Source organism: Barbus barbus, assembly GCF_936440315.1.
Source record: "Barbus barbus genome assembly, chromosome: 34".
Lineage (NCBI taxonomy): Eukaryota > Metazoa > Chordata > Actinopteri > Cypriniformes > Cyprinidae > Barbus > Barbus barbus.
In genome coordinates, this window is record NC_136762.1 from 18,636,381 (window position 1) to 18,651,009 (window position 14,629).

Below are 14,629 nucleotides of genomic sequence, written 5' to 3' on the forward strand. Positions count from 1 at the left end.
CTTCTGTGCCACCTCTGTAGAACAAATATTTTTTTTTAATACTGATTTCATTTGATTGGTAGCTTATTCTTATTCTACTTGTTTTTATTTTGTTGTTTTAATTAGAAATAAAAAAAAGCTTATAAATATAATTTTATAATTCGACAAAAGATGATTTACCAATACAAAGGTAAAAACTAAATTCCCTGTAAATCACTTTAACAAGTTAAATATAATCTCGTAATGGGTATTTGATCGGAGTTTTTGATTAGAAGGTGCTCCTAAAAAGAAAAGTAAGCGTAAAGCCCCGTTTAACCACTTTTTATTAATAAAAAAATTTAATCTTTTACAAGAATTACAGCAAAAGCCAGTTTGATGCAAGAATATATCTTTTTATCAATATTTGAGAAATTCAAAATTACTTTGAACACGACTGCTCAAAATGGTATAAATTTATGAAACCTACACATTCAAAAACTGTAAGAGGTCTTTAATGACGCTACACATGCTTGGGTGTGAATTTGACAGGTGCTTGATATTAAATAAATGGTGCTTTAAAAAGTCCTTGAATCTGGTGTTCATGAAAGAGTGGGAACCCTGTAATAAATAAATAAAATAATAATACAATATATACTGACCCCACTTTTGAGTGGTAGTGTAAAATACATGTTTGACTGTGTGAAAAAATTAAAACAACAAATGTTAAATTTGGGTAATTAATATTTAAGCAAGGGCAAATGTAGTAGTAATAAAAATAAATAATAATATAAGCCAAATTATAATTAAAAACCAAATAATAATACCAAATTTGACTAGTTTTCTGGCCTTGATGGGTCTTGTTTCTGAAACTCACTGCATTGCATCACAGGTCAGCATGTTGTTGGGCAGCTCTCTGATACGCTTTGAGTATAAATTAAGCCGACAAAAGCTAAACCTGTCATAGAAATGTCAAAAATAGCAATAATTCTTGTGCTAGCATGCGTGATGCAGAGCAAATCAAAACCTCTGCTGTGGTGCTAATATCCCGTTGTGTCAAAAGGCTGATTTTGTTTCGATATTTCTTCTCAGAGTGGAAAAAAAAGTGTCAAGGCTTTGCTTTGGGTGTCTGCTGATGGCCTGAGAGTAGTGGACGACAAAACCAAGGTAAGTGTGTATAGGCATTTTGTTGTGTGTCCATTGAAAGCCATTAATCAAGGATAAAAAGTCTTTGAAGCCCCGAAAAGCTCCCAGTCCGTCAGCAAAGAGAGTAAATCTGTTGGAAACACAAAATATGCAGTAGGAGGAAGCTGGCAGGCCTCCAATTGACCCATCACATGACCATCCAGCTTCATGAGACATCACACAAACCGTCTCAGACACAAGATGACTTTTAAGGCCAAGGGTTCTTGTGTCTCTCACGGTTGGGTTTTTCTTTTCAAAGTTCAAGGATTAATGTAACATCCTTCCCTCACACAAAACCCGGAAAGTTAACCAGAAAAGGTCAAAGGCCTCACATAATGAGTTCAATTATCCCTCGTTTCTCCTTTTCAGCACACACAGTAAAAGGCGGAAGGCCACAAAGCTTTCTTTTTTTGTTTCCCGTAAGGGCCTCAGACTCAGTCATTCACTCACTATGCCCTTCTGGTAATCCTCCCATATGCATATGAGTCAGCAGTACAACCTAATCCTCCCTGCCACTGTCACACACCACCTGTGTGTCCTGCACCTCCTCCTCTCCTCTCTCTGGTTAAACTTCACTTGTCAGTTTATTAATAATAGTAAAAGTCAGGGTTCAACATTAAGGACTTTTTCTATTGGCCCAGTCTGACTTTTGGTTCAAATTTTTACTTGCCCTGCCAAACTGTTCAATAGCCCCACCACAAAAATACAAAAAATGTTTTCATTGTTGTTGACCATGTATGATAAGGTTATTATGACACCAAAATTCTAGATAACAGTGCATTTTCACAATTCTGCATTCCAAATTCGATACCACAGTAAAAACTACTAGCCTAACTATTGTAACGTTATTATATTTAAATGCTTTAATAATGTTCCAACCCCAATTCCAGAGAAGTTGGTACGTTTTGTAAAATGCAATAAAATCAAGAATCTGTGATTTGTTAATTCTTTAACTTTAATTTAATTGATAAAAGTACAAAGAAAAGATTTCCAACGTTTTCACTGACCAACGTAAATGTATTTTGTAAATATGAACAAATTTTTGTTTTTGACGGCTGCAACACATTCCAAAAAAGTTGGGACAGAGGCAAAATAAAAGTAAAAAGGTTATAGAATATCCACGTTAAACCTTTTGAAACAGTTCACAGTAAGCAGGAGAATTGGTAATAGGCCAGGGTATCATGTTTGGGTATAAAAGGAGCATCTCAGTCTTTGCAAGCAAAGCCGGATCATGGCTCATCACTTGGTGCCAAATTTCATGAGAAAAGTGTCAGACAAATCAAAAATCACATTTTCGCAATGTAAAATTGCAAAGAATTAAGGTCTTTCACCAAGTACCATACATAATATTGTGAAAAGATTAAGGGAATCCAAAGAAATTACAGTACATGTATGGCAAGGCAGGAAACCTTAGTTGAATGTGCTTGACCTTTGAGCCCGCATTTGGCATTGCATAAGAAACAGTCATGCTACTGTGTTATATAGAGCCACATGGGCTCAGGAGTACTTCAGGAAACCACTGTCATTCACCACAGTCTGCTGCTGCATCAAATAATGCAACTTGAATATCTGTTACTCTAGGTGAAAGCTATACATCAATGCTATGCAGCGATGCTGCCGGGTTCTCTGGGCCAGAGCTCATCTCAGATAGTCAAAAAGACAGTGAAAATGAGTGCTTGTACTCAAATGAGTTCACATTTCAACTTGATTTCGAGTTCTCAGTCCCAAAGACCAAAGGGACCATCCAGACTTTCAGACTTGAGGTATTCGGCCAATCACAATGCACTGAATAGCTGGCCAATCAGAGCATGCCTCGCTTTTCAGAACGATGAGCTTAGTAAAAATCGACGCGCTTCAGAAAGGCAAGGCATAGAGGAGCAACAATAATGTACAGTATGTGGAAAATAATGTTTTTTTTTTTTACTTTAAACCACATAAACACATTGCATTACACCAAATACACAAAATATTGTTCTTTTTAGCAACGTCATATGACCCCTTTAAACTGTCACTTCTGACCAAAATGTTACTTTATAGTCCATAATAACTCTTCCTCCAGTGAAAAATTCAGTCCTCTGTTGTCCTCTCATATCAACATATTTATTTACAAATTTTTTAGACTATTTTCACTTGTAAATGTTGCAAACAATATGAATAAAGCAATATTATTGATAACAGAGTCGTATTTTATCTGGAAGCAATGATTTTATTGATTTTTTATTAATGTTAATGACACAGACAGCAGCAGGTATGTTAGGCTGCTGTCACTTTACGACCTAATGGACAGATCCGTTATACTGATACACATCCGATTTCTCTTTCAGATTTTTATGTTCATTTAAGACAAAACCAACTCTGTTTGAGGATACTTGCCAAGATGATTATTTTGACATAATACTTTGTGTTTTTGTGGTTTCAAGCACAATAAGATGTGAAAGACAACTTATTTCGGTGTACTTATTTTCTTATATTTAGCAAGTACCAAATTTTCACATCATCTTGCACCTGAATGGTTTCCATGTTTAAATTTCCAAATGATATTAATGCATAAATGCAAATGATAAACTTTCTTGACTTTCTTGAATTCCTTCAACTGTCCCGAGCATATTTCACACACTGTCCTGGACCATCAGGCAGTACTTATTGTCGAGCCCTGAAAGTGTTATTGATTACAAGACCAGACTGTCTTATTCTTGACAACTGAGATGAGTCAGAAGTCATGGACCCATAAAGTTCTTCCCATCCACTGTAAACCCCCCTGTTTCCCCCCAGAACACAATCATCCATTACGAAGCTTTTAGAGCTCTAACCGGGCCCCTTCGGTCAGTAATTGGCTAACAATGAATGGACCCCTCAGCTCGACTCAGTCTTCCTCTGCTTCACCCCTCACCTACCACTTCTACAGTGTTCAGCTCATGCATTATGTATTTACTGTGGCCCCCTAACAAGGAAACACTAGCCACTGTTACAGTGGGAGGTCCAGGCAACACAAAAAGCTATAGTCATATTAGAAGAATCAAAAGGACAAAATTGTACAATGTGGCTGGGTCATGGACAAATAAGAATCTAGTTTAAAACATGGCTTTCTAGTTCCTGGGATGTAATATAAAATTTGTATTCAGGTTGGTTTCATTTATTTGAAACACTATAATGCTATTTGTATTAAATCTATTGATTTAATGAGCACTATCATTGAGCACTTTGAAATACTTTACTTTCTTGTTATTTGTATGTTAAAACTTTTTATGTAATTTAAAATGCCACAAACAACAACCGGTCTGCCCCTTTTTACTTTCTCTGTAGGACCTCATTGTTGACCAGACCATTGAGAAGGTGTCCTTCTGTGCACCTGACCGTAATTACGACAAAGCATTCGCCTACATCTGCCGTGATGGAACAACTCGCCGCTGGATGTGCCACTGCTTCATGGCCTTGAAGGACTCGGTGAGGAGAACCCAGCGGGGATTAATTCTTCAGCCTCTGTTCCCCGCAAAGTGGGATTAAGAAAGGGATTATGGCAGTGTTATCTCAACCGGAATAACCGCTTAGAGACTGTTATCTGTACTTGGGGCACAGAGAAAAACACATTAAGGACTAGAATGAAATGGAATTTTGATTAGGATCCCAATACTAGTCTAGACAAAAACATTTTGTGACCATATTATGTTTTTGTCTGTCCCTTGACAACAGTAGCACACAGTATATGCAATACGTTAATACACAATACATTTACTTACAAAGTAAAATTGTAACTCTTGTTTTTGTATCTCAAAGTTTATTTTATTTTTCTTAGCTTATTGGTTAATAGTTTTTCTTGTTTTAAGCGTAAATCTACATGCATGGGTGGAATTTCAATCTATCTATCTATCTATCTATCTATCTATCTATCTATCTATCTATCTATCTATCTATCTATCTATCTATCTATCTATTGTGGCGGGAGGAGCCAACGACAGACACCGTGGGTGTGGCGTCAAGCCTCGGAGAGGTTTTTATTAAACAATAAAAAGGAAAATAAAGTGTCCAAAGGGGCAAAGTGTCCAAATAAACGGGGAATCTGGTGTCCTCGTTGTGCTGCGGGGCTTGTGCAGGAGGGTAGTGTTCGTCAGGGAAAGGTCCAGGGAAGGGGCGGAGTCCGGTGGCCGCACGCGCTCCCCTCTCGGGGCCGGGAGCGAGTGGCGGCGGCGTCTCTTGCGCGGCTTCGTCCATCTCCTGGGTTCCCGGCGCTTCTGGGGGATTCGGCGGCCCGGCATCCTGGCCCGTCAGCCGCCTAACGGGTGCGGCAGTCCTCCTCGACGCTCCCTTCCTGGACCCACGAGGACACCAGCGTGCATGCATGGGGTAGAGACCGGTCTCCCGAGGAGAGGCACGCTCGGCGGCGGTGATGAGGCTCTATTCACATCAGGTGCGCCTCATCACACGCCGCCAGCCCTAGGTGTTCAGTGCCCCTCCTCTCTCACACACCTACTCCCGTCGGGAGCCTGGTGAAGGGCGGCGAATACGGGACGGGGTGGTGATGATTGACAGGGGGGAGGCAGCCGACTCGTCACACTATCTATCTATCTATCTATCTATCTATCTATCTATCTATCTATCTATCTATCTATCTATCTATCTATCTATCTATCTATCTCATTTTTTATTGGCTCTCAAGATATGTTTTCATGGTTAACAAGACAAAAACTAATAAAATGTTATCTTTAATTATTATGATATATCTACATACATATATATATATATGCGATATGTTACTGGAACAACAAAACAAAGAAGCAAAAAATTTTCTTTTTTAATTACAGTGTTGCCATGATGCTGATATATCATCATCTAAAACATTATTATAAAAAGTCCACATACTTATGGGGAAAATAAGTTTAATTTAAGATGTATTGCCAGGGGAGGTCTTTAATATATTATATATATACAGTATATATATATACCTCATTCAAAAAATCGTTGGAGTGTACAGTGTTGTCATGATGCTAATGGAATATCCTCCACAACATTAGGGTGAACGTTTGAGTCATGCGGTCGGATGCGCCTTTGCCGCTTGCCTTGAGCGGAAGCAACGCAGAGAGAAGGAGTGTGGGGTCACAGCTTCCTTCGATGCAAGCCGCACATCATTTGTGAGGGAAGGCTCCTTCCGCGTCTCCTCAGCTGGACAGCAAAGTGACCGAGAGGACATCATGAAACAACTGCAAGACAAAAAGAAAGGTCAGTCTCATTAGAATCACTCTCAAACACCATAGGATCTCTTTGTGAAAAATGATTCTTATTGGTGAGTGTGCCTCTCTGCAGAAGCGTGTGGAATTTCTGCAATGCCACCTGGAAATGCATCTCCTCCAGAAGGAGCGGCGTCACCGGGGGAGCGAGCGGAGCCAGGAGGGCCTCACGCCATCCCGCGCCGCCACGCTCCTATCGAGCAGCTGGTGCGGCAGGGCTCTTTCCGTGGCTTTCCACAACTTAGCCAGAAGAACTCACCTTTCAAACGGCAGCTCTCCCTACGCTTGAACGATCTCCCATCAACCCTGCAGCGCAAGACGGACTTCCAGACCAAGAACCCAGGTTAGATGTTTTTGTATACTCAAGCAGCGTAAGTGTAATGGAACCGTAATGTTGACCCAGTACCCATGTTTACCCATGTGATAGTACTGACTGCAATTTATGTGTACTGTGCGTCATCAACCAGAGGACTTTGATATTTCAAATGTATCTCATGTTGAGCCTGCAAACAAACAAGTAGCACAAAAGCCCTCTATTTCCACTGAAACCTTATGATTGTATTCCTGAGTCCAGACAATAAACTGCTGCATTTACCTGTTGATATGTGATGTATAGGTACTTTCCATTGATCCTTTCTAGTGTAGTGCTCTATAAATAACGTGTTTTGCATTTACAAAATTGAACTGCTGTCTGATCTGTAGCTTAATCCCTTAGACTAGATTCTAAAAGGGGAATTATGGGTCATATGTTTTTTTTTATGGGTCATATGTTTTATGTTTGACTGGGTTTATTCATGAATGATGTAAATGAATATGTAGGAAGTTTGAGGACATCATATTTTATGTAGTACAATTGTTTTTCTTGTTTTGAGGACTCTAATACAAACCAGAATATTTTATTTTTAGAGAAACAGCAATATTAAAATTCTGTGTGATCCTGATAATCAGATAATAAGTCATGTTATGGCTGCTAACCATCATGGTTGTTATTAAAATTCTGTTCCGTATATGTAAAAAAGTATGTTAATGGAAATCTAAATGTAAAAATAGGGAAAATTAGCATGCACAATTAAAAATCAAATATCATCCAACACATATTATGAATCAATATGATAAATTAAAAAAATCTGTAATATTGTTTGATAATTGATATGATACACTAGCATTAAAAAGTTTGGGGACAGTAAGATTTTGTAATGTTTTTGAAAGATGTATCTTATGCTTTTATCAAATTTATCAAAAATACAGTAAAGCTATAATATTTTGAAATATTATTACAATTTAACTGAATTTTCAGCAACATTACTCCAGTCTTCAGTGTCACATGATCTTTCAGAAATCATTCTAATATGCTGATTTGCTGCTCAAGAACAATTTTTTATTTTTATTATCAATGTTGAAAACAGTTGAAACAATATATTTATGGAAAATTATTTTTGAAAATTCTGGGGTTTTTGATGAATAAACAGTTAAAAATAAACAGTTCTATTATTAGATTTTTTTTGTAAAATTATAAATGTCAATTTAATGCATCCTTGCTGAAAAAAAAAGTAACAAACCCAAACTATTTAACGATAATGTATAATGCATCTTTACCTTATATTATAGATCCAGGTTATTTTAGCAAGCAAAATCCCATAAACTGTATACATGGCCCACCGAAATAAGCCAAACAGGTGTGATTGACCTTTCCTATTGGTCTGTGTCAGTTCCAGAGATGGATCTATCAGTGGCAGGAGAGGCGGACGGCATAAATGCTCTATGCTGCCAAATCAACAGCTCATTCACCAAACCATCTGAGGATATGTGTGCCAAAGCCAATAGCAACTGCTTACCAGTTTGCAGCGCTCCACCTGCCATTCCCCCTCCACCTGCTCCACCACAAGGTAACACAGATGACACAATTCTATATACAGTGTGTAAAGAAGTCTCTAATGCTCACCAATTCTGCATTTATCTGATTAATTATGTGATCTGTACTGGCAAAATGAGTCACAATGAGCAAAAAATAATAATTTTATTTGTACATTCTCTATTAAAAGACCTTCAAAATGATGTATGATTTGTTTGAATCGACACCTGTTTGAAGTCGACAGAGTCAGAAAAGGCAGTTTAAAGAAAAACTGATTTAAAGTTTTCTGAAGGTTCCAAAGCAAAATCACCTAGCAACATTACATCTTTTCCCCCACTTCTGTTCTTAATAATCATTACTAGATTAATAATCACAATACAGCTATTTTTTATTTTATCTTTGTTGTTATAAGAACCGATGCAAAAAGAGAGCAAATAGGAAGAAACAAGTGTATAGTGTATTACTTTTTCACTTTACATCTAAACAAAAGCATTCAAGTAAGAAAACTTAAAAAAAAAAAATAAAGTTTAAAAAATTTGCAAATAAATTTACATTAAACATTACCTTTACATTAAAAATTACAAATAAATTGATTATTAAAAGAAGTTAAATCGAGCAGCAAGTGATTCCGTTTTCTTCTATCGTTTGATCAACATTAATGAGACAGACGACCTATACTAAAGGGATAGTTCACCCAAAAATGAAAATTCTTTCATTAATTACTCATCCTCATGTCGTTCCAAACCCGTAAGACCTCCGTTCATCTTCGGAACACAAATTAAGATATATACCACGGTCAAGGTCCAGAAACGTAGCAAGGACATCATTAAAATAGTCCATGTAACATCAGTGGTTCAACCATAATTTTACGAATCTACAAGAATACTTTTTGTGCGCAAAGAAAACAAAAATGTAACAATTCGTCTCCTCCGTGTCACTCTGGTGCCATTTTAGTGAGTATCCACAGAACGTAAATAACGTATGCTGTTCTGTGTCAGCCGCACCATGCAGATACGTTGTTTTCGTTCAGATCAAAGCGTAAACAACTTAGACAACGTATCCACGTGGCACAGCTGACACAGAACAGCATACATTGATTATTTTTTGGGTGAACTGTCCCTTTAAGATATAGTGTAATGCACGGATTTAATATAATAAATATGTGTATTGGGATAGAGCGCCGTCGGTGTAGGTAGTCTTTATGTGTGCGCTTTGGATGAGGGGCAGCGCGAGAAGCGAGTGGAGAAAAGGTACTCCTCTCAGAAAACGTACAAATAAAGATACTTTGAGATGTTTAATTACTATTTGGAGCACTGGGATCGCTAGACGAGGGCTTAATGAACTCACTTTTGTGAAAACCTCAAAATTGACATTTTTCACTTTTTTCGCCTGTAGCTCAAAATTAGCCTTTGTGTATTCCGACTCATTTTGCCAGCATAGTCACATATTAAGAAATGTGTCTTGAGGCATGTTTTAACATTCTTACTCCTTTCACTTCCCAGTTACAAGCTCATGGGTTAAGACAGAGCCGGCTGTCCAGTCTCCTCCACCCATTCCTCAGGGCGGCCACAAACGAACCCCGTCCGAAGCAGAACGCTGGTTGGAGGAAGTAGCTAAAGCGGTGAAATCCCAGCAGCAGACTCCACCGACCCTACCACCACCACCCACTCAGCAACCTCCGCCGGTGCCCACCATGCCCATCACACCTGGTTCCCTCCCTTCCTCCATGCAGCCGTTCCCGATGGCCTTTGACGTCACCCCCGCACCCGTAGGCATGTTTGCCCAACAGCCCCTTCAACCGGCTTTTGTACCTATGCAGCCATACATGCCCAGTCTGGCCAACAGTATGACCTATCCCAATGCCAGTGTGCCCGTGGTGGGCATCACACCGTCACAGATGGTGGCTAATGCATTCTGCACTGCGGCTGGGACAGGGGGTGGTGGAGTGGCGATGGGGATCGGAATGGGGCCAAAGACGGGTACGCTTGGCGGTGGCCAACAATCAGCTTTCCCCACCCTGTCCGGAGGCTTCCCAACCACCACGTTCCCATCTCCTCCGACCGTCAACGGCCACCCGCATAATTCCTTTCCATCAACGACCACGGCCAGGAGTGTCACGCAAAACGGTAGTACCGTAAAAAGTGGCACTAACTGGCCGATGGAGAGTCTGAATCTGAATCCCACATGCAGTTCCCAGGAAGCAGAGCATTTTGAGGCAAAGTGGGCTGCTCTGGAGTCCAAATCGCAACCGAAGGCGCAAAACCCTTTTTCGAATGACTTACAAAAGACTTTTGAGATTGAACTATAATCGTAAGGAGACTCTGAACTATTTCATACCCCATTCCCTTTCCCCTTTTTTGTCTCCTAAAGGGTTTTCTTCTGCTCAAGGGCATTGGTTGATGTAAGAGAACATTCGATTGCATTTTGTGTCATTTCGAGAATCAGACTCAAGATTTGGAGAACAGAAAGACCGTCACAACATGTTCGGCACTTACGAGACAGCTTGAAAGAGAAATCTGCACATTACCTTCACCGGTAATGACACTTGCTTGGAAAATGAATGATTTTGCTTGAAGGAAATATTGAAATTAGGGGATAGTCAAAGTTTATTTATTGTTCTTATTTGATTATAATGGTTATTTTTAATCCGATTTTAATTATTCTCGATTTTCCCTTATTTATTTATATTGAACAGGGTGAAGGATTACTGGTGGAATAAATAGTCTACTTGAAAATTGATTCACCAAATGATAGATTAAATAATTTGGGTTCTGTTATCTTGTAGAACTGAGTTTACGTTATGGTGTAAATAGCATGCTTTCAGTTTACTTTATTTATTGCCCGTTAGGTTCATTAATTCCAAATGAATCAGAACCATTGAAGGATCTGCTCTGAACCAAGTGGATACCAAAAGTTCCACCAACAAGCACATTCCAACCCTGATTATATGATCGAGACCCATCATGCAATGGAAAACTAGACCGAAATGCCACTGTAGTGACCTTGACTTCTAGTAGTTAACCTTTTAGAGATTTGGAACAAAATTTCTGAGGTTTATAGTTTTATTTTTATAATCTGTTTAGCCAGAAATATATGAATTTGGTCAACCTTAACATTATTTTTAATGGTTTCATGGGGCTTCTCAGTTGTTATGAATGTATTTCAGAAACTCTATGACCGTTCTAGGGGTGGTAAAATGACAAAATGTGTTAAATGGGTGTAGATCAAGTGTGTAAGGAAATATTGAAAAAGAGATGGAGGTTATATAGTGTTCGTTTTTGCAAGCAATGGAACGACTACACAGACTCTTATAGGGACAGAGTCATTTCATCCCGTTCATGCATGCTTAAAATATCCCATATTACAGTATGTTAAAACATTGAATATGCATATTAGTCTTGGCTTTTGTTTCTTATCACCACTGTTTCACTCGCTCTGGTCTAAGAAAGGGAATAATTGTTTTTAATCGCAGGCGAATAATGGCACACACTCTACACACAATAAGATCTCATGCCGTTATTGTAAAAATAGATTTGGATCCTGCTCATTCAAGAGGTTCATATTTTCTCCAGAGTGGAGCATTTAGGCACATTTATTGTTCAGTAATTCTCAATGGTCATATTTTTATTTCCTTGGGAAATTATCCAAGTGTGCAAATCGAATGTTGAATGAGCTTTCTGGAGTGTGTGGAGCCTGCAAGAGTCAAAGCTAGATGATCAAAGTCAGACTGCACACTGTGCTCGGTGAGGTGAACAAAAACACTCTTCCTGTTGAGATTTAATAGCAGTGGACATTCCAGGCAGGCACAATGTTTTGACCGTCATATGTTATAAATTGACCTCCCGGTTTTCTTATCAATTGTTTATTACAGGGTCAAGCGGGTCTATTGTGGCACAATGAATCTAAAAATAGTCCTTTTTCCAAAGACAATGCACTTGTAATTTGGCCAAGCGATATGTTGCATGGCGTCAAACGGATGAATTTATTATACTCAATGGCCCTGGCTCTTTTTGTCCACACTCTCCCCTTGACAAAATCTAGGTTTTTCAAAACCAGGGAATTAAATTACCTCATAAAGTTGATTGTAAACTTTAGTGTAGTGATAACAAACCAGTGGAGTTTATTTTTAATCTTTATTTACAGAATTTTGTATTTAAACCTACATATTTCTATTGTAATTACATTGTATAAAAGATAAATAAATAATATAATATAAACAATGGTACCATTGTTGGTGGCTTGATTCATGTACAGCATACATATATGAATGTGAGGAAAAATTCCAGCACTACTTGTGCTAAGAAGATAAGTTTCGGCCTAAGAGCCTTCCTCAGGGTATTATACACACATTCTATACAAGCATTTAAAAGGCACATCTCCATATAGGATTGCACATTTACAAATTAGCAACAGCTGACAAGCTTAACTCAAGTCATCACACTAATTAATAGGAATTAACGATCCACAGAAAGTAATCACCCAATCAGAGCAGATTCACAACAGATCGACACGTATCAGAAAACATACACTGCAAAAACACACATAAAACCACCATCATAGAAACTCTTTAAGGGAAAAATCCTCATTCATACCTTTTGGAAACAGACTTTTCAAATAAAAAATCCAAAACGCTTCCCGCTTCTTTCTTATGCAATCAGTGTTACCACCTCTTGAATTCTGATTAATCTTTTCAATTCCAAGAAATAAGAAAATTGACATATTATGGTTACATCCTTTCCTTTAATGAGCGGGATGTTTCACCAACATACATTTTATCACATGAACATTGGATTATATAAATCACATTATTTGTCTTACATGTTATAAAACTCTTAATTAAAATTTGACTTAAAAAACTTGACATTTTTTGTAAATTCACAATTAACACAATTGCCACATTTAAAATTACCCAATAAAATCGGACCTGTAAGGGTACTTTGTGAAAGTTTTTTAGTGGAACATGTTTTTACAACTCTTACACACTTCTTTATTAAATGTCCCATTAAGTTTTGGGTCATCTTTCAAAACGTACCAATACTTCAATAAAATATCTTTAATGTTAGTTGTCTTTGGGGAATATGTAGTACAAAAAATAATGTCTGGAGTAGTCTTAGGTGTTTTTTTTAGAGTTCACAAGCATATCTCAACTTTTAAGATTTACTTTCTTACATAGCCAGTCCTCCTTAAACTGACGTTCTTTGAATTTTGACAACATTATGTTTCTCTCTTTCTTAAATTCATCATCATCTTCACAAATCCTTTTAATTCTTGTTAACTGGCTAATAGGTAAACCTTTTTTCAAGGCCACCGGATGATAGCTCTTTGCGTGGAGAAGTGTATTTCTATCTGTAGGTTTTGTATATAGTGATGTTAAAATTGTTCCCATTCTTTTCTCATATGCAGCTATTACAGAAGATTCAAACGCTCACTGATGCTCCAGAAGGAAAGGTCATGCATTAAGAGCCAGGGCGTGAAAACTTTTGAACAGAATGAAGATGAGTAAATATTTCTTGTTTTACCTAAATATAATTTTTTTTTTTTTCATTTAGTACTGCCCTTCAGAAGCTACAGAAGATACTTACATGTTTTCCAGAAGACAAATTAAGTTAAATTTACCTTGATCTTCAAATTCAAAAGGTTAATGCATGGTTTTTCCTTCTGGAGCATCAGTGAGCGTTTGAACTTTCTCTAATAGTTGCATATGAGTCCCTCAGTTGTCCTCGGTGTGGAAAGATGAATCTCAAAATCATACAGTCATTGTTGGAAAGGGTTCAAATACACAAAAATGCTGGAAAACCAAAGAATTTGTGGGACCTGAAGGATTTTTCTGAAGATCAGCAGGCAGTTTAACTGTTCAGGACAAACAAGGGACTCATGAACAACTATTACTAAACAAAAAAAAACACAGCTTTGGATCGTTCCGGTAACAACACAGTATTAAGAATCAAGTATTTAATCTTTTGAACGGGGTCATATTTATAAATTCAACTATTATTTTCTCTTGTGGACTATATGTAAACATCTTTTATGTGAAATATCTTATTCAGGTCAGTACTAAATAAACAATAGCATGCATTTTGTATGATCCCTCTTATTTTGGTAAAATAACATTTTGCAGATTCTGAAAGGTGTATGTAAACTTTTGACTTCAACTGTATATATATATATATATATATTCTAGTGAGGTAATGTATTGTATTTTCTTTACTGCATTTTTAAAAACAGGCCTAAAATGTTCTTATAATTTTTATTTATTGTGTTTAAATAAGATTTAATAATGTCTTCAATATGGCCCTGGGGCTATTAAAAAAGTGGCTGCTCTTATGTGCTGCTCCATTATACTGTATGGCCCCTCTTGTTCACAACAATCCAATAGAGTCCCATGAAAAGATTTATGATTGGACTTTTTGAAAAT

At 37.6% G+C, this 14,629-nt stretch overlaps 1 protein-coding gene across 2 annotated transcripts in view; it reads left to right on the forward strand.

Annotated features, from left to right (window-relative positions):
- The window catches only part of LOC306854532 (numb-like protein), a 56,692-nt gene extending 44,376 nt beyond the window's left edge, over nt 1-12,316 (forward strand). For both annotated transcript variants that reach the window (XM_079392653.1, XM_079392652.1), the window contains exons 4-9: nt 1,048-1,122; nt 4,444-4,584; nt 6,150-6,354; nt 6,439-6,705; nt 8,072-8,248; nt 9,717-12,316. In XM_079392653.1, the coding sequence (XP_079248779.1) occupies nt 1,048-1,122; nt 4,444-4,584; nt 6,150-6,354; nt 6,439-6,705; nt 8,072-8,248; nt 9,717-10,522 (1,671 nt within the window). In that variant the 3' untranslated portion in view covers nt 10,523-12,316. The remainder of the gene's footprint in view (nt 1-1,047; nt 1,123-4,443; nt 4,585-6,149; nt 6,355-6,438; nt 6,706-8,071; nt 8,249-9,716) is intronic.
- Nucleotides 12,317-14,629: the final 2,313 nt, after the last annotated feature.